At 33.5% G+C, this 21,818-nt stretch overlaps 1 protein-coding gene across 1 annotated transcript in view; it reads left to right on the forward strand.

The window, feature by feature from the left end:
• The window catches only part of LOC123663772 (homeobox protein cut), a 158,154-nt gene that overhangs the window by 78,289 nt on the left and 58,047 nt on the right, over positions 1 to 21,818 (forward strand). The window contains exon 3 of the mRNA XM_045598438.1: positions 5,375 to 5,704. Coding sequence (XP_045454394.1) covers positions 5,375 to 5,704 — 330 coding nt within the window. The remainder of the gene's footprint in view (positions 1 to 5,374; positions 5,705 to 21,818) is intronic.

Raw genomic sequence — 21,818 nt, forward strand, 5'->3', positions numbered from 1 at the left:
CGTTGTAAATAGACTTCATTACATAATAACAAGTTGTATATAGTTTTATTACAAAAGGTTGAAAAAAATTACCAAAATCACGATGAAAAAATGATAAATGCACACAAGACCTCGAAGAAAGCTTACTTTGATTTTATTAATACCTCAGTAGATAAACGTATGTTTCACAGCAGTTTGTTAAGTGATTAATACAATTTCTGAATTAGGTTATTTATATACACAAAAGAACGTACAACGTTATATTCTTCACGTCTAAGGGTAGGCACTAAATACAGTGTTTGTCTCATGTAAAATATTAGTAGTGATTGTTTAACTTGAGTCATTTTTAGCAACGGTGCCAATTCCACAACATTCCGATGAAACATGATGATATATCAAATAGTGAAATCTTTAAGACAAACAATAGGATGAGTTTACTAAGTTTACGTTTTGTGTCTCAATTTGTGCTTTATTGTTTATAAAAATAATTTTAGTGATGAGTTACAACTTTGAGGACTTTAGGAGAGTTATTAACTATGTGAGTAAATAATTATAAGCTAAATTACTGAAAGGCTTCTCATGTACCTTCTTAGATTAAATCTTAATAGTTCGATTGACATCTTCGTAAACAAGAGAAATCTGAAGTTATAATTTCCTTACATCTATAATATACTAATGAGTCGCTGAATGTGTTGCTAAGCGCAAAACTCGAGAACGGTTGGACCGATTTCGCTAATTCTTTTTTTTAAATATTCCTTGAAGTACGAGGATGGTTCTTACGGAGAGAAAAATTTAAAATAAAAATTTAAAATTTCCTGAAGTCTGAAAAGTCTAAAAACAACACTTTTCTATACTCCCATACAAAAGATTTGTGATAATACTTAAAAGTCACTGTTAGGCGATACGAAGTTCGCCGGGTCAGCTAGTTAATAATAAAAGTAAGTTAATTTCTTCAAAAAAATAACTCTTCTAACGTAAACGTAAAACTAATTTTCGGTTCGGAATGTTATAATCTATACTAATATTATAAAGAGGAAAGATTTGATTTTTTGTTTATTTGCATTGAATAAGCTCCGAAACTACTGAACCAATTTGAAAAATTCGTTCACTGTTGGGAAGCTACACTATCCGCTGGTGACATAGGCTATTATTAAAAAAAAATTAGGAAAAAATTTTTTCGAATTTTTTGTTCAATACCCGTGCAAAGCCGGAGCGGGATGCTAGTTATAAATATAAAGGTACGTAAGCAAAAGTACCGCAACACAAGCAATAATATCAGACTCAAGTAAATCGCATTAAACACATTGAATCATTACCCAAACCTACTGCCATTGTAACAGCATCGTGAGAGACTAATCTATTGCTCAAATATTCAACGATGGTTCATATAGATAACAGTTCTTTGTTAAAATCACGGCGAACGAATCGAGGCGACTTAATTGCAGCTCACAAGGCACTTGATCTTGACGTCTAATAAAATCAAGTGAGCACACGTTAATTTCTCATTGTCTAATCATAATATTTTCTCTACGTTTTATTGTATGAATGTATCCGTAATATTTGAATAATTACGCGATTAATATCTGAGTTTTAATATTCCGTTTTGAGAACCGGAAATGTTTAGTGAAAATTTGTATTGAACTTTATAATAGAGACAATGGAAAAAATGGATAATTAAAATGGAATAACAATTAGAAACTAGAAAACAGTTATTTTTATGAAATTTTAAATTATGTGTAATTTATATTTTAATTTAAAGTATTCAGCCATATTGCCGAGCACACGTCATTTTCGATATACATCAGACTTAAGTTTAGATAATGATAAGATAAATGTAATATAAAATTGTATTAGTAAAAAAAATTATAATCAGGTAACTGTCCATCTCTTGCTCATAAATGTATAGTAAGTAATCAAAAAGTACATTCGCCGCTATAAATCGTCGCTGGAAACAACAAGAAAGCCAAATCAATTGTTGACTTTTAACAGAGTTAACGACGTAAACAGAATTCGAGAAACTTTGATTAAGCTATCCCGAATTTATTAAATAGAGGTCCGATTGATGAATTCCGATGAAAGGACAGAAATTAATACAGACGCGCCGTGGGATTGAGGTTGTATTGTGTTGTTACAAACTGTATTGTCTGCCGTAATCGCGTTCGATTTGTTTTCGATTATGAAACTTTGACATATTTTTTTTGATACCATGTTATTTTTATCATAACAAAACTCGAACTTTTATACTGGTTAAAAATAAAGAACATTACTTTAGGTCTTGTTGTCTTCTCTTCGTCATGTAAATATTGTGTGTATATTTTTTTGTCACAAGTGATGATATAGGTAATGTGCCTGCAAAGTTCAGAAGAGTATTCGAGAATTACGCTCCCACTACATTTTGTAGATGAAATTAGAAATGCTATTCAAAATCTAATTAGTTTATAGACAATATAAGGTTATCCGAAGATAAAAAATCGCGGAGCAACGGGAGCTACGGTTCATTCCGCATTAAGAGCCGTTTTAACTATTCCAACCTCATTCCGGTCACCATTGTTTGTACATAACCAAAATAAATCAATGCCTAATTATCATGAAGATGGACGTACTCGAGGTACTCTCCTCATTGTGATTTTTTTTCTCACATTAAACTATTTGGACGATGTCGCCACCGTTATAATAGCAATTATAAAATTTCTTCTGATATTTGAGGTTTCGGTTATTTTTAATTATCCGAAATTATTTTTATTACATCTTTATGTTGCCGTTCACACAATTAAACTCGGTTCTCGATCTGGTGTAATTGAATGGACAAACATTCATGATTTTTTAATGAATTACCGCAATGATTCGCTTTCGGACATTTTCTAACTTTCTAGTTGTAAACACGGAGTTATTCGGACGAAAAATTTAAACGGTTTTTTTTAAGTAGATTAGAACGTATGCATTAAACATCGTTAGAAATAATTTGTATTGTTGGATCTGTGTAGTATCTTTCACTAAATTATTTAAGCAGCATTAACTATGTTTCGACTGACAGCACATTGTGTAATGGGTATAATACTTACATTTCTCGAAAAAGAAAAAAATGCCTTAGCGGTGTGCATAAATTTTTAGTATGATGCAAACAAAGTAAGAGGCTATAAATTTTTCTCTCCCGTATAGGGGCCTCTTCTGCTGTTAAAGATAAAGATATAAGCCTTTAGATAAGTGCAATTGAAATTTTACGCCAATAATGTTCTTTAAGCTTACAAATTATCATAAAAAATTGTCGTCATATTAAACGCATCTACAATTCCTCAACTCCTACGTGATCGGTCTCCAGTCGTAGGCCGGACTGTTGTAGCACTTACGTAATGATTCGCTAGACCAATTGTACGTGATTGATCATCTGTCGGTATGTCTGAGTCATGATGATCTTCTATGACTTAAACATGTCTCAAATGCTAAGTCATCTCCTACTGCCGCTGTTAATACATCTCCAAATGTTGATTCGCTTCCTTCAACATATTGCTATGAATTACCATATAATTTAATTTACAGTTCATCAATCACAACTCGAGATCTTGCCCAATATTCTCAGTCTTTCTATAGCTCCTCCAGATAGAGTTCCTATTACGAATTCTGCGAAAAATATGACAATAGCTGGCCTTTATATGCAGTCATAAAAATATTTACTCGTATATTTTCGTAAAACTATAAAACAACACTGAAATTTCCTTATCGCTATTATATTTTATTATTTTATATCATCAATTTACGTTCACCTACGGAAAGCGGAATTTGAATCGAATCGTGAACTATATTACGAACGAATCTGATCCCTAAGCTCAAGCCTTAAAGTCGTTTTTTCTGACAAATTTAAAACTTAATATACGTTGCAGCCTTTAAAACAAAGTAAGGAATAATCAAACAAATGAACTGAGCGATAAGACGCTAATTATCGAGTGAATCTCAACCATTAATCCGACAATCGCTGATTTCATCGCAACTACACGTGAAACGTGCGTGGACGCAGCGTCTGTAAACCTCCGTACGTTCACACACATGCACACTCACACAGACACACACTAACACATGCCATGCCATGGCGGGTAGTTTTATTGATAGGAGAATGGGGTTACGACAAGCAATCACTACTCAGATATTTTGGCATCGCAACATGTATAGCCATTACTCCTAAGATAGTGCACTGCCAAATGAGATTTGAGCTCATTCGTCACAGGTGCCTTTGTTTAATATAAGTTTAATTTTAGAAAAACATAGCATCAATTTTAATAATATTAATATATACAAAGCGGTCCCAAGCCTGAAAAGGTTCAGAAACAAAAAATTTTGATTTCTAAACTACTTTGGTCGTAATCTTTAATAAATATCATACTATAAATGTATTAAATGGTATTATAAATTATAGTATATCAAGAGAATCTTCAAACCAGTCTACCACAAGCCTAACCAGGCAACCACTCATTGATACTATCTGTCCGCTGTGCGCGCACGCATCTTGCCTTTTATATATTTCTCATCATTCACTTTAATTACTGAAATCTGTTCTAAACTCCGATCAACAGTTTCACCACTTTTATTACCTGCACTAATTAAACAATTACTATATGAATTGCCTGCGTTGTTTTATAAAGACACGGCTTATGGTGATCAAAATCCAAAACAAAACACTTAAATACTTCTACGTATAAAAGATATTAACTAACGTTTATAAATTTAAATTTGCTTAACTTCACTACGTAGAACAGAACAGAAGAACAGAAATAAAATGTTTCAGTTACCGATGAACGAGTAGCTCTAATGAACAAAACCACGGGTAATATCTATTCGTATATAAAAAGCATTGTAGTCAAAAACAATACAAATTAAAATGCAGTTTTTGCCATTAAATAATTTACAGGCAGAGCGAAAACGGTCGAGTAGTTAGCGAATCAAAAAGAGATTTTTGTGCCGGCCAATAATCACTTCACGCATCCGTTCTGATGAGATGAGAGATTAGCAAATGAACGGGCGATGAATAGCACAGGATGTGGCACAAAGGATTCTACGTCACCGACCACAAGAACAAATAGGCTATGGGAACTGATTAATAATTAGATTAAAAACAACACGTGGAAAAGCGAATGCGAATCGATGTTTCCTCTATTGCACCGCTGACTATTGCAATCGAACCTCGACTTTCAACAACCCAATCATTAGGTTCAAATTTCATTGTACACACTTCTCCATATGCCGTGAAACCTCCATAAACTGTAGCTATAACGAGGAGTGACTTGCATTTAATTAAATTTTCATAGTTTATGATACAATGTCAATATTGGGAGCTTTTATAATAATTGAAATTAATATATTATGTTTATCATAATTAGAAACTCATTGTAATTTTCTATTGCAGCGAGCTACCCTGGCGGAGAAGGAGGTAACAACGCTGAAAGAACAATTAGCCACGACCAGCCCAACGCCGCTCCAAGCCACAGTCCCCCCTAAAACCAATGGCTCTCACATAGAACCAACGAGAGACCAGGCCACAGAAACTAGGATACCTGAACGTTTTAGTTCAGATATTAAAGAAGAAAAACGAAGGACGCCGGATATTGATGAGGATATAGAACAAAAGATAGAAATGGCGGCCACTGCGAGGAGTAATAGCAACTCCTCGAGGAGTAGTCCCGTTGTCAACCAAAGCAGCAGCTTAGAGAACGAGCTGGCTGCCAAAGAAAAAGAGGTAAATATTCATGATATTACAATAGTATAATTTTAACTTTTGTTTACTTTGTATCGAAAATAAAGGTATACAAATGGCTTACGGATCTACCAATAAAAGTGTCACTGCGAGATATTAACAAAATGGATATATCATTACTCCTTCCCGTATAGGAAAGGATGATTTGTGTCTATGAGGTCACCCGGTTAACTGACTAGAAAATTACAGTTAAAGGATGCAATAGCCTTGCGGTTAACTGGCTGCGCCCGCGCAAGCCATCTCGTATCGAATATAACGTACGATCAATAAATCAATTACATGTGCGGGGGCATCGTTGAATTGAATTTGACAGTCGGTTTGATCTAGTGACGGGAGTGTATCGATAGCGGATTATCGATTACAAACTCTGACGAACTTATTTTAACCATTTTAATATTCATTGGCTACATAATTACCAATTAAATACTTAATCACAAATCATGAAATACTTTGTTAAATAAAATTATTGTCTATATAATAATTTTTTGACAGGCCACCTTAAGTGTATACCTAAGCGGAAAATTAAGCAGTGTCATAAAATGTTTTCTTAAATTAAATTCTACTTATCATTTAAAACCAAACCCTCGTTTCGCTGTTTTAATTTTTTTAAATATGAGTTAAGTTTTTAATGTCTGCAAACATTTGCAAACAAATAATATGTTAATTACAAATTTAAATATGGTCAGTCGTAACTAGTATATTATTTTATAGTCTATCGATATCGGTCTTCAATAACCATCACTAGCGTGGAACAGGATACATTCAATGGAATGATTGATCGGTACCGAACGGTAATCCTTGCACTAAATAAATATCACGTTGTCCGTCCGTACTCGCTACAAGAGCGTATTGTTTATTGTAATTAATATGTTTGCATTCGAAGAGCTCTTAAAAGAAAGAAAAGTCTTTTAATATCTTTTGAGTTACCGATTGATTAACGTCTAACAACAATGAAAGACAAACTAAAAATCCTGCCAAACTTCGTGACTATAGGTGTGATAATGGAAAATGAAATGGATTTTAGTACCATATTCAGTTCGCCGCTTCAGCCTGTAATATCCCACTACTGGGTATAGGCCTCTTTCCCCATGTAGGAGAAGGATCAGAGCTTAATCCACCACGCTGCTCCAATGCGGGTTGGCGGATATATTCGCTAACAGGTGTACATGATAATAACCGGGACCGACGGCTTAACGTACTCTCCGAGGCACGGTGGAAAGACCCACAAGGACTGCACAAACACGCAGACCACGACAAACACCTGAATGGTGTACAAATGTTTGTCATGTGCGAGAATAGAACCCGCTATCGCCAGCGCAACAGACAGAATCCATGGCTGGTGACCGTTGCGCCAACGCGGCGTCAATATTCAGTTACCCGCTCGGCTCAACACGGGTGCAATGCTGATAGTAAATATAAAATAAATATATAAAATGTAAGCGCAAAAAATGTGTTTATTTACAACATCACATTAGAAACGTCTAAAACTATCAGTATTCCTCTACTATATTATGCATGTATTATACATATAAGCCTGCCTCTGAAATCACTCTATTTACTAAAGAAAACCGCATCAAAATCCATTGCGTAGTTTTAAAAAAATATATATAAGCATACAGACTGCGGGAAAAGACTTCGTTTTATACGTTAATGATTCCACTCTTTATCATTTTTTATAATTATTCCATTCTTATCCTTATTTAAAAAAAAAAAAACTCTAATTTATTGCGAGGTTCAGTTCTGACTTCTAAGTTACTCATTGATTACAAATCAATCGTTATTTACTGCGGTAGTCCATGATAGTGGTACCATCAATCAATATTAACTCGTACGTTCAGTGAGCAGTCAATAACGCACAATTCCCTTGGATCGTTATATTCAATAAACTTGAGCTACAATGCTTATATCATTTATAAAACATTTACTGATATAACAAATCGTTTGAATCGAAAGATTTACAAAAATACTTAGAAGGCAGTAAAATAAGAAGGCAAGTTACTGTTAGTGTGTCGAAAATTCTCTCACAACTCACATGTGTATAAAATATAGTATTTGTGTACAACACGGCGTTTATGTAAAAGTAATCAACGGACACACAACAGTATCCTCTTTATATTTATGAAGATGGATCTTCAATTACCGGAGCTTTACCTAACTAAAATATAAATGTTAAAAGGAGTATGAAAATAGTCAAAAACGTCGGACTCATTCAAGCACCGTACACCCTATAAAAGAACCGACTGCAACTGAATTCTTCCATTCACTGCCCGTCATTAGTGCATTCAATCGCCGAAATCTGCGTTGTAGTGAATTGAAGGCTTTATTTCTCTCAATGGACTATTTTTGAATCCGTGAATCTGTGAATGGCAAAATCTTCACAAAATCAGTTTAGGCTCTAATGTAAGCGGGAAAATTCTTTGGTTTAATTTCGCATATTGAGTATGTTCACGTGTACTAGACGTCGGATTATTTTAATATGTTAAATAGAAATGCGTAAATAAATTTTTATTTAGTATTGAATACGTTCTGTATTGACGATATCATTATACAGAATTCTTTTGTTTTATTTGAAAATAACTCCTTTATTATTCGTTCTTCAGAATCACCTATAAGTATAAGTATTGATACCAGATTGATCACCTATAAGTATTGATACTTATTTCCTAATCTAAAATATGAGTACATTTTCAAACACTATTGTAATATCAGCAAAATTATAACTTCTTGATAAGGTGGCGTAAAGATTCTTGTAAAACATCTGCAGCAAACATTTTACATTATGTATTATCGTATCGGATTTTATATCCTAGAGCATATAAGTTCTAGAATCCTATCGGATCTACTTAAAAATCTTTTTATATTTACAGGCTCACAAAGTTCAATACTAATAGAGAATACCTATCATATTTTAACGGAATGTCTTTAGAAAGAAACCAGAAGACGCCATTTTTTTTGCTAGTAAACTATTAGTTCCTAATTCTTTAGTGAACTTTATACCAATGTTGGAGAATTTAATAATATTTTGGCAACACCAGAATCTATTTGGGCAAAGAAATTGAATAAAGTGGTCGATGAAATTTTATCAATAGTGTCTTAAGGTGTTATCATGTAGCTGTATTAACATATATGTATAAAAACAGAGCAACATAGTCGCAGTAGCGGCAAAGCTTTTTAAAAAAGAAAAAAATAAGTTCAATACCAAAACACTAACAAAATATTACTTATAATAATGGCAAACGACCAAAATTACCACTTGGACCTCGTTAATAGCTATAACTTACAACCATAGATCTTCAGTAATAAAACATTTCCATAAACAATGACGAATCAATGTTTTGCTTATTAACATCTAACACGTTTCAGGAATCAGTTTTAAAAATTGTTTTCTTTGTACCTACAATGTTTTTTTCCAATTCTCGTTCGGAGCGAGTTGTCATAACTTTTCACAAACCTCATCGAAGTGAAGAAGTTTCTGTGACTTTTTTTCATTTATTTTCCCCGATCTCACTCGATTTTAATTAAGTTGGCAATAGAAGGGTTGAAATGTTATTTCTTTTTGATGACAACCGATAAACGATTCAGTTATAAAACAACTTTTTTGATTATGGCTTCGTTGAATTGGTTTTGATTGGAACGAAAGGATATTTTTTTTGTATTTAACTTTGCCATTACAGAAAACTTTGCATTTGAAAATATTTTTCGATTATAATTTAAAGGTGTTTGTTTTGAATTAATATGTCAAAGTTACAAACATTATATTAGAAAATCGTTTACGCTTTACGATCATAGATGGCGCTGAACTTAAATTAGTACTAAATCCTTAATGTCACTCCGGCGCAGGACATGAAAGAGTGATGACGCTATTTTTGTACGCTCCAAAAGGAAAACACTCGAAATTAGTTTATGACGACTGTCTGTCGTTCGATTTATTTTAATTTTGTTATTTTTGGTCGACGCACGCATTTCTCTTATTAGGTTCGACGTCGTAAACTTGCTGTCGGTTCGGCTGTGAATTATATTTTGAAATCGAATGACAAATGATGTGGACGTGAAAGGATGATACGATTTATTATAATAATCATCGACAGAACCTTTTATATATACCTAAGTAAAAATACCGAACATTAATTCAGAGTATCCTTTCGATTCAACTAACTCTCGAATTGAAACATAATAGTTCCGTGCAAATAAAAATAATTCATACCCGATGACTGCCTTTGACCTCATAGATGTCAAACAAGACAAACGCACATTTAATCGCAGTCAATCAAAGAGAAAGCAGCGGATTCGAAACGTCGACAAGAGATGCAATCAGACGCCCCATCAAACGCAACCTATCATCTCTGAAATCGCCACGCACGATAATTTAATAACAAAAAAAGCTAAACGAATAGACGAACGAATCTAAACCTTGTCGGTGTATATATAAAAACGACGCGCGGCGTCAATTGCCGTAATTACACACGAAACATGCGAGCGTACATGAAAGCAAATGTCAAAGTTACATATTTATTTCCAAGTATTGAATACTGGGGTCGGTTTCTCGGAAGATACAGATAAACATCATCTTGTCGATGATGAAAGCGATGTTATTCTTTGTACTCAATGCTGATTAGTCTAATTTTAACATCTCCCAAAAAAAGTGACTGTAATTCAACTAAATCGTGACATCGTAGCGTGTTGCGTCGATTTTAAATTGACTTTTTCCTATTACACTCTATCGGGCCTAGATGATTGGACACACGAGAATTTTTGAGTGATTATTATTCGATTTAAGATGCAACTGGGTCTCAATAGTTTGAGTTTAATCAAAAATCTCTAAATCTAATAAGCACGAAGATATTTTTTTTTATGATTTAATGTACTAGAAGATATCGGAAAGTCAATATTCACTCAATTTCGCTATGAAGTAAGCAAGCACCTTAATAACCTCATAATTAACTAAAACGAATCCGAAGCTCGCATACAACTCACGTTCGTTTATTTATACACACCGAGCGTCGATATTCAGAAGCCAACTCGATAGATTCATAGCAGCCGACATCAAAGGCTCGACATTAATCATAACTCGCATCAATCGCCGGTGAAACAGTTCTGTTTTTATTGTAAATCAGTATTAAAAAGCGACAGCGCGGGCGCATGAATCAAACGAGCGCCTCGAGACGTCAACATACGCGATAAATTCGTGAAATGTAAACAAAAAACTTGCGGCCTGAATAGACCACCCCGCGGCACACCTGTCGCGTCTATTAGCAGAGCGACGCATGCGCACAGTGCGATCGTATCACACTATCTGTGATCTGGTACCGGCCAAGAACATTTTTCTGTCGTTTGTCAAATTATTTGATGCGTTGAGAAAAATCATCGCGATCACTAAAGTCGAACAGTCGCGAAGATCGCAGATCAAACGAATCGGTCCCCGCTCAAATCGTCCGTGCATTTTCTTTTTAATTCAGACGTAAGTACGGCTCTACGACGCGAAACTAATAAAAGCTATACTTCCTACGAAGTGATATTTATGTTTGTACTATGTCTGGTTTCCATCTTTTACGATCGTCAACAGTTACATATTTAATGTTCGATGTTTATCAACATTTCTTTCTTATGCAGGTTTTAGTGGAGCAATAAATTATTTATCTTCAAAGACTCGCTTATTTTCGAACTTTTGTTTCTCTTACAGTGTAATTCTCGGTTTTACAGCTGACGTCACTGGAGTTATTAGTTAATCTTGGTATGGAGGTCGACAAAAACTTCTTCATTTTCATACTGAAGACTTAAATGATCGCGTGTATGCAACATACGCAGTGAAATCTTCAAGGTCATAACGTATTAAGCGACCTATAAATTTTAAGATAACTTCGACGAGATAAGATATTCGTCGAAGATATTCGATTAAAATATTTGAATGATATCATATTGTAAACTTTAATCACGTTGTTAGTCAGTCGTTTGCATAACTGAGTCAATCTGAAAACTATGAAAATGTGACACATCGCTTGGAAACAACGTAAATTACTGTTTGATATCTGAGTAAACAATTATATATATCATCTATTCTCTTATTTTCACATCTATTTGGTGCAAAAATGGCTCTCGCTCGTTTTTTGTGAATTGTGCAAGAAATTCTTGTTAAAAAAATATCTTTGTTTTGATTCAAAAGTGTTTCGTGTTTCATAATATCGCAAATATTAAGACAGCTGTTTTCGTAACGCTACAACATTTTTTCTCTAATCTTATAAAAAGTAATTGTATATTGAATTCACAGGCGAAATATCAACAACACGAAGAATTTAACGAATTGAAACATCTATCACTTTCAAAATAATACTATTCGTTTGGCATTTAAGAGAAAAAAATACTTATAATCTTGGCAGTGACTCAACAAATACTAAAATAATAGTTAAAGTGAATTTAAGAAGTGGAGTTGAGGGGAAATAGTATTATTTATTTAGATATAATGCTATTAGTTACTATACAATGTTCCTCAATAAATTCATTAGCTTTCAATTAAGTGCATCAACGCCTCCTAGAACGACGGCAGCCATTTATTGTAATAGCTAATTAATATTGATAGACCTAATTCTAATACCAACCTGATCCATTATGTTATGATACATAAAAAGTTATGGATAAAACATAACAAGAACATTTTTTATGTTCGTCCTTGTAAAGAAATTCTTGTTTATCGCTCTACATTAGAGTCATATAGTCTTACTTTTATATAACTATTTCACTTACTTAAAGTAGAAATGTTAAAGAAACATGAAAAAAAATGTATATACCGTGCTATTACAGGAATGTGAGAAAGACTTTATTTAACATTATTAACCGTCTTAAAGAAACTTAACAGTGGAAACTTAAAGCGCCGATCGAAATAACAATCACTTCACATATTACACCTCTTATTAGAATACATACTCCGTACGATAATGACACTTATAGTTTATGACGAATTAACTGAAATGCTCTCTTCGGAACGTTCCAATAAGACCTAATATCCGATAACCTGACGAATCTAATATGATCGTTGAGGCGAGCGATAGTGAACTCGATGATGATAGTGCTAAGGCTCCAGTTGGTTCGAACGCAGATCATGCACGCTGTCATATGTCGGTACGCGTTAGTTCGAAGCGAGCAACACGTGTACGGAATATGTCAATTCATTATAAACTTTGTGTAGCGCAGAAGATGATTTGTGACATATTATCGGTATAATGCCCTATCTGTTTGTACGTATCCATTAAGAGGGTTATTGTGTGATCGAGCGGATTCTGAGTAATTGACAAATTTCAATGTCGCGAGATGAATGCCGCCACTATTGTCTGTGTCACTTCATATTGTTTTAATAATTTATACAATCATCATTCCGATATCTATCACTCATTTGCGTCATCAAAGCGTAATTGTCTTACCGTTTTTAATAAGTTATTTCTTTTCGGTTCAAAATAATTTATTAAAATTACTTTTCGTTGACGAACAATAGCCGTGAACCAAACTTTCTGGTACAATTGCCCTGCCCGAAACAATAATTCGTTACATTTATTGAAATTAATGCAAAAATCAATCAAACCAAACTTCTACCCCCCGTTTCCGCTGAATGGTGGAACATTTTTCTTCGCACCCTCGAAAACCTTAGACAATGGGGATGGTTATTAATATTCCAATATAAAAAACACCGGACCTAAACAATAGGTGCTGTTAATTTACTCATTAAGGATTCATGGGGAGTCTCCCGATGGAGAGAAACAGTTGCGAATTTAGAAATAATGGAATCCTTTAATAAATTTTATGGTACCGATATGAGACATATTTACTAACCATTGTTTTACATTTGTAATACAATTCTGCTTCGAATTCATATAGCATTACTTACACGTAAAAATATATTTTAATCAAGTAACACTAAATAGCTTTTTTTTTAAAAGAAGCTGCTATCGGCGCGGAATAAGAAGAACCAGTCAAAACTATTTCATAAAAGAAACAATAATAGTAAATATTATAAATACTGTGCAAGCAACTCGGATTTCAAATAAACAGTCTTCCTTGCGCTTTTGTTTTTAAACTATAACTCTGAAGTTTAAAATTAAAAATTGAAAAACCTAAAGTTGGAATTTTTTTTACTTTCGTAAGCGTTCAGTTTAGGCAAAAACCAAGTTAAATTCTTATAAGTCTGAGATTTCCCTCGAGAGGGCCTGAAGCCATACTCAAGCAACCATGATTGATATACAACTTTCTCGATATCGACTACTACGAGAATTGGAGAGCGGCTTCCTAAAATTAATACATGTCTAAAACCGGTTCTCGGTTGATAAGAGTTTATCAGCTGCCGATGTAAATAAATCAAAGTTTTGAGGACATCGACTAAAATAACAAAGAACGGTACAAAATAACCGATAATTTTAATAGTTTGAATGACAAAACCCATTTGACCACGTGTCGGGGGGTCCGAACTGGTCGTAACCGGTTTCCTAATAAAACACCATTCAATCAAATTTATACAGAAGAAATCGAATGATTTTTAAAGGGAATATAGTATTTAACGTATTGAACTGTATGGTCATTATTCTATGGGGGGCATTTGAATGCTATAACACTTGATTGGTAGAACGTATGCCACCCGTTTACAAAAAATGCAAATCCGAATGTCCAGCTGCCTTTAATCTATTGATACGAAAATTTTTAATGGTTATCGCGTGTTAGTCGTAGCGAAATACTTTTTATTACACTTATATTATATAACGCTACATCGTTTTATTTGTCAATTGATCCGTTCGCTTTTAACATTAAAAAAAACTTGATTAAACTCATAATACTAAATTTGTTACTAATGACAGGCTTTCGATACGGGAAGAGCTAGTGATCGACAGGCTCGGAATCGGTAATCACGCCGACTCGATTCTTTGGCGAATAGTAAAAATAGTTAAACAAAAAAGCGAAATAACCACGCCGCTGATATGATTCAATTAAGTTGAATATCCTCGCCAACGAAAAACAAAAGCGTCAAAAGAATGTCTCGCATAAATTATTCTCCTATTTTTTCTACCACTTCATTGTTGATGATATCGTTAATATTAATTTTTTGACACGGAAACAAACGGATTTTATTTTAATATTCGTGTTATCTCGCCTTTGTCATTGTAATCGTCGATGGAGTGTCAGGTACTCGGCTCGTTAGCTGTGTGTCCGTATGTTCGACCTCACCTGACGGATTGTATTGCACCTGAGACAGATATTTGTTCCGGTCTGGGTCGTGTTGAACTCTGGCTGTATGTCACGTTGTTCGGTTACCTATCTTAGCTATGTTTATTAACATGAAATCATCTTTAGTCTTAGAAATTGTTTTATTAGATTGAGATTTAATTAACCGACTTCAAAAAAAGGAGGAGGTTACTCAATTCGACCGTATATATATATATATATATATATATTTTTTTTTTATGTATGTTCGAAGATAACTTCTTCGTTTATGAAGCGATTTTGATAATTCTTTTTTTGTTGAGAAGGAGATATTCATAGTTTGGTACCATGATAAGGAAACCAGGATCTGATGATGGGATCCCAGAGAAATCGAGGGAAACTTTCAAAAATCGTAAGGGTGACTAGTAAATTTAATCATGTTTTCATTAAGTACTATAAAGCACTACTATTTAATAAAGGTCTGGAGTCGATCTGATGATGGAGAAGAAAGATAGTCGAGGGAACTCTTCAACAATTTATAGCAATTACCTGCTTTTTGAACTTAATTCGTTTCTATTGATGAGAACTTTGCACCTGTATGAGTTATAAGTGCCATTACAGTCTGATGATGGAGACAAAAGTAAGTCGAGGGAACTCTTAAACGATTTATAGCAATTAGCTGCTGTTTGAACTTAATTCGTTTCTATTGATGAGAACTTTGCATATATATGAGTTATAAAATGCCATTTCAGTCTAATGATGGAGACGAAAGATAGTCGAGGGTACTCTTCAACGACTTATAAGTCGTGCTATAGCATGCTATAGCATGTACCTGCTGTTTGAACTTAATTCGTTTCTATTGATGAGAACTTTGCACCTATATGAGTTACAAGTGCCATTAAAGTCTGATGATGGAGACGAAAGATAGTCGAAGGAACTTTTCAACGATTTATAGCAATTACCTGCTGTGTGATCATCTGTGTCGCAGGACCAGGTTTGATGATGGAGCCCATAAACACTCGAGGGAATTTCTCAACAATTTACAGCAGTTACCTTTTGCTGTTTGACGACCGCTTTGATATAATGGTGCATGTTCCGTGTCGGCGGCGCCTAAACACCGACGGTCGCGGGTTCTATTCCCGCTCGGAGTGGATATTTATGTTTATACAAATATTTATTTTCGGTCTAGTTGTTAATCCTTGTGGTTCTCAGACCTACCTAGCCTCAGAGAACACGCTAGGCTGTCAGTCCCGGTTGTTATTACGTACACCTGATAGCGAACTTTACTCATAGTATGTCGACGCGTTAGCGCAGCGGTCACAGCACCGGCCGTAAATACTACAACAACCTGGCTACAATAACAAATACAAACAACACACACACAACAAACAAGTACAAAAAATATTATTAGATATGTCAAAACAATAACAGAATAATAACAGTATTCAACCTAATAGTCAATGAAACAAATTATGAAAGAAAACTGAATACAACTTATGAGTAGATACTAGAGTAGTTATTGTTTTACTTGGCACCGACTTCAAAATTATAAAATATTTATTTAATCATTTTTGATTAACTAAATCAAAATACGAATTACTTTGTACTAAGTAAATTTATGTTTCACTTTTTAGTTTCCTTTTTGAAGTCGGTTTTTTTTTTGTTAAAAATTATTTTATTTAAGTTCATATTATTGTTGTCTGAACATGTGTTCTTATCTTTACATAAAACAAAAAAGGTCTTGAAAACATTATAAGATTAAGGTAATGTATTCGTTTTTATGTTGAACATAAGCATTTGAAATGCATTCAAAAATACGTTGGGCTCTATTACTTATATAGCTTATATGTATATGTATATCAAGTATAATTAAATATAGTTTTCAGTAAAGGCCCTTTTGATCCTGCAGTTAGGTGTAGGTTCGTATTTCGAATGTTACATAATTCGCGTTTTCATGATGACGCAATTATAAAAAAAGACAATAAATCGATTTCGGCAATCACTAATGCCTACGTCCAAAATTCGATGTCAATGGCCCACGTTATCGATACGGGGTCAAATAAGTGTCTATGTTAATTACGATATCAATCGCTATACATGTTCTCAAAGTTTAAGTATATTATTTTATATTAATAAGTAAATTATTTATTACATAGGTATTTCTTTTTTTTTTTAGAAGATATGTAAAACCTATGACATCATGAAAATCCAGTCCAAAATAGATTGCTTCTAATCAGTACTTCCAGTTTAGTTTTATAACTCACTAACTGAAAGGATAAACTTCGTACTGCTATGTGTATATTTTTTTAGTAAATATACCTTTTTTATACAAACATTGTTTGAGCAATAACGAACTCAAAAGAAAATTACAATCCAATTTAATGCAGTCGTTCGAAAGCTATGCGTTTACATATATGTAGTATTTATTTTTATATATACAGATTACTAAATTTTCTACAATTTGAGAATCAATTGGAATCACATCGATCAATCCACGTGTAAGCACTAGTGTTGATAGTGGTTACACAACAAATTCGCCTGTTGTTCTTTTTTTTTTAATTTCGGCACATCCAAGTCGTCAGCCGCCGATATCGCTGGCTTCCTGCGATACCGCCGCGTAGGAAGTCGAAATCGATAGAATAGTGTTTGGACAATTGAGGTACGTAACTATAAACATTTGGTTAAAGATGGTATCATTACTATAGTTAACTATTGTAAACAAAATAGATGAACCCTTCCATCGTTACTTGCTACTTTGTCCAGGTTTATGATTATTCTCATATGAGTCATGAGCATGTTGTTTTGTGACCTACAAACTTCCTTAATTAACAATTATTCAGAAATAATAATGATGATAAAAAATAATAATTTTCAAAATCGGATCCTAATATTCTATTATGAGAAATCGAACAAAGAAATCGGTTTTGATATTTTTTTTTAAATTTGTTTTTTATATCAAGTATAATTGGGCTCATTTTTGTTAGTAACAATTTAATTAAATAACTATGGTAAATGGAAATATTTCACATTCACTCAACTTGACTGGGATCATTACTTCTCCATTCCGTTCGAAATGGCGCAGCAATGACTCACATATAAACAGTCTAAACTGCTGAAAGTCATGTTTAAGATACTGTTACCCCGTAATCTCTGCACCAGGGTACCTTTTGCGCATAGAAGTATAGAAACAGTTGCCTCGAACCGACCGCCGCGAACATCCTTGACGCACTACAGAACTTAGGTAGCCCCAGCAGCACTCTAAATGCGTTATTGTACTGAAATTAGTAGACATCATTAAAGGAAACAAATAAATTCAATTAAAAATTATTATAGTTTTTTGTAATATTAAGTCGTCATTACTTCTGCATTGCTCAGTGCACCAATCTCAGTATTCGGCTGTTTCATTAGCGGTCACGGGTTTGATCCGCGTGCGAGAAAAATATTCATGTAAAAAAAGGGCTTTGAGAAATTTTTCGTGATTTTTGAGGGTGTGTCTGGATGGTAAAATAGAATTTTGTTTTCGACTCTAGGGTTTCATCCAAATTGGAACCTTGACTCTAAGGCATTCATTTGTTCATTTCTAAATATTATTTTTATGGACGATTAAACGAAAATTACTTATCGTCAATAATTATCAAATTTCGTTTCTATATAAACATAATAATGCTTGCTAGTAAATTATGTTTTGAGAAACAAATTTAATAATTAAGATACAAAGATAAACCTCGGTCAGTGATCCTTTAGTACTCAAATGGTAAAATTGTAATAACGTTATAGAAACACTGGAGCTTTCATTTTATTATACAATATTTAGCTATACTCGTATATCTTCCCGTGGGTGTCGTAAGAAGCGACTAAAGGGTAACAAAGTTCGACTAACACCTTGGAACTTAAAAAGCCAACCGATGGCGAGATAATCATCCAACTGTTGGCTTTGAAATACACAGGCCGAAGACGGGTAGTAGCGTGTTCGGTTCGACGAAGCCAGCTTTGCGGTCACCAACCCGCCTGCCCAGCGTGGTGACTATGGGCAACACACATGAGTTCACGCCATTGTTGGTGCTAACTTGTGGAGGCCTATGTCCAGCAATGGACTGCAATAGTCTGAAGTGTGTGTATATGTGTGTCTGTATGTGTGTGTGTGTATGTGTGTGTATGTGTGTATATATAAAAGGAATCGCAGAAGTGTATGTACGCATAACTCTCGAACGACTGCATAGAATGAGATAAAAAAAAATTGTTATTTATTGTCAGGACGAAGTTTATGTAAAAGAATTTAAAAACTCGACATATTTTTAAAATAAAATATGGCTGACGAAATTAAAAAAATATATCGCCGGGTCAGCTAGTTGCGAAGAACAAAAACCTTGAGTGAGATTTGGACTTCTTTTTAGGTACAATAATGTTCACGAATATATATGGTTGAAAACATCAAGGTAAACGTTGAAATGATACATTGATTGTTTGTAGATTTACCATAATTTGTTAATATTATTTAATATTTTATTTTTTATTTTTATAACGGATCTTGTAGTAGATGTCCTGTACTATTATTCAATGATAGAATTTTAATTGTGTGTCCAGACTCAGTGACTGAAACATGAACGTCGAGCAGTAGTTTTAGTAAATGGGATCCCTTAAGCAACTTTTTGACAAAAAAAATTAAATAAAAGATAAATAAATCAAATAGCAACCTCACAGTTACCATATGTTAAAAGTTACATTTATACTATTGTAAATATAAGATAACTAACAAAGCGAATGATAATTGTAACGAATTTTGATAAGAATTTTATTAATATGTGTAGTTTTATATAATCATGTATATAAGTCGTATATGTATGTGGTAACATAATTTGATTATCATAACTGGCGAAATTTGACTATTATATTTACGTGTTTGCTGAAGATTTATTTTCATAATAAAATTAATAAACGAATTCTTTTTGATTACAAATGTAGACGCCTTGCACTTGTACTTAAAAATAATATTAAAATATTAAGACTAATTTCGATGTGAAAAAAATTTAAATGGTTTATCAACCAACGTGAGACATGTATAGTAATTTTTTAACCGACTTCCAAAAAAGGAGGAGGTTCTCAATTCGACTGTATTTTTTTTTTTTTTTTTTTTTTTTTTTTATGTATGTTACATCAGAACTTTTGCCGGTGTGGACCGATTTCGACAAATTTTGTTTTAATCGAAAGGTGGTGTGTGCCAATTGGTCCCATTTAAATTTATTTGAGATCTAACAACTACTTTTCGAGTTATATCTAATAATGTGTTTTTACTTGACGCTTTTTTCGTCGACCTACGTTGTATTATACCGTATAACTTTCTACTGGATGTACCGATTTTGATAATTCTTTTTTTGTTGGAAAGGGGATATCCCTAGTTTGGTACCGTGATAAGGAAACTAGGATCTGATGATGGGATCCCAGAGGAATCGAGGGAAACTCTCGAAAATCCGTAATAACTTTTTACTGGGTATACCGATTTTGATAATTTTTAATTTAATCGAAAGCTGATGCTTATCATGTGGTCACATATAAATTTTATTGAGATCTGATAACTACTTTTTGAGTAATCTTTAATAACGCGTAGTTGCTTGACTATTATTTCGTCGATCTACGTTGTATTACTGGTCGATGTAATTGAAGTCGGTTTTTTTTTCGTTTGCGAGCAAACACAATTATTTTATAAAATAATATCAGTGAAAACTAAAGCGTGCAATTGAAAACTAATTTAAATCGCTTTCATTCGAATCAATTGAAAGCATTTATAGAACATTATCGTCTTCGGTTATAAATATATAAACGGGTATTTAAATTTACACAATGGCTGTACTTACAGAAACAAAACACTACACCACCCGTTTAGATGGCATTAAGTAATTTACCTAATGTCTCTAGTTACACATACAGTTTATACACGACCTTATCACTTATCGATAAGATTGATTTTCTATTAAAAGGACTCCACGTCGAATACTTAACGAAACAAATTGTCGTAAGAGATAAGAATCGTAGAGAATTGTGAATTATTTAGATATGTTATTAAGGTTTAATATTGTTTGGTATTGTTTAGTCGTTGTCGCGTTGTAGACAAGGTTCCGAAGATAATTCCCGTAGGATAGTGGTACCTATCTAATGGTTTGCCGTTAAATTAATGCTACAATTTATGACAGTCGGAATTAGTCGAATGGATGTATACGTTTCATTGATTGATGCCTTGCGATACAAAGGTTTATGGCGCGAGCGGTCTTACGCGTACCCGGTGCCCGTAAACCTTTGCTATAATATGCTATAAAATAAAATTTTGTAGGACATTTTCTTTGATAAATAATGTTTTTTTAACAAGTATATACGTACTTATTATGAAATTCTGTTATCTGTGACATATATTATTATTAAAACTTGTTTTTTTTTTTGTTTGTTGTTGTTGTACAATTTCTAATTAGTAGTGCATTATGTTGATTAAAGTAAAATATCAAACGTTAACTTGAATCGTATTAATTAGTATTGTTGATCCGCTTGAGTGCGTCCGGTCGGCTGATCCGTGCAGAATTGTTTGCCGTGGATAATAACTGATTCGGTTCCGAGGAAGGCAATTTTCTTCTGTTTGATGACCGTCATTTTATTCTAAAGTAGTACACACTTGGGTACTTTAACCAAATTTAAAAAAAAAGAAGTTTTTCTAATGATTAATTTTAATATCATCCATCTTCACCAGTAAAGAACCTTTAACTCGTCATCATCATATACAAACAAAGGCACTTGTACAAATACACACTTTGGTACTTTAACAAACTTTGAAAAAAAGAAGTTTTTCTAATGATTAATGTTAATGTCATCCATCTTCACCAGTAAAGAACCTTTAACTCGTCATCATCGTATACAAACAAAGGCACGTGTACAA

The sequence above is a fragment of the Melitaea cinxia genome, chromosome 20 (assembly GCF_905220565.1).
Source record: "Melitaea cinxia chromosome 20, ilMelCinx1.1, whole genome shotgun sequence".
NCBI lineage: Eukaryota > Metazoa > Arthropoda > Insecta > Lepidoptera > Nymphalidae > Melitaea > Melitaea cinxia.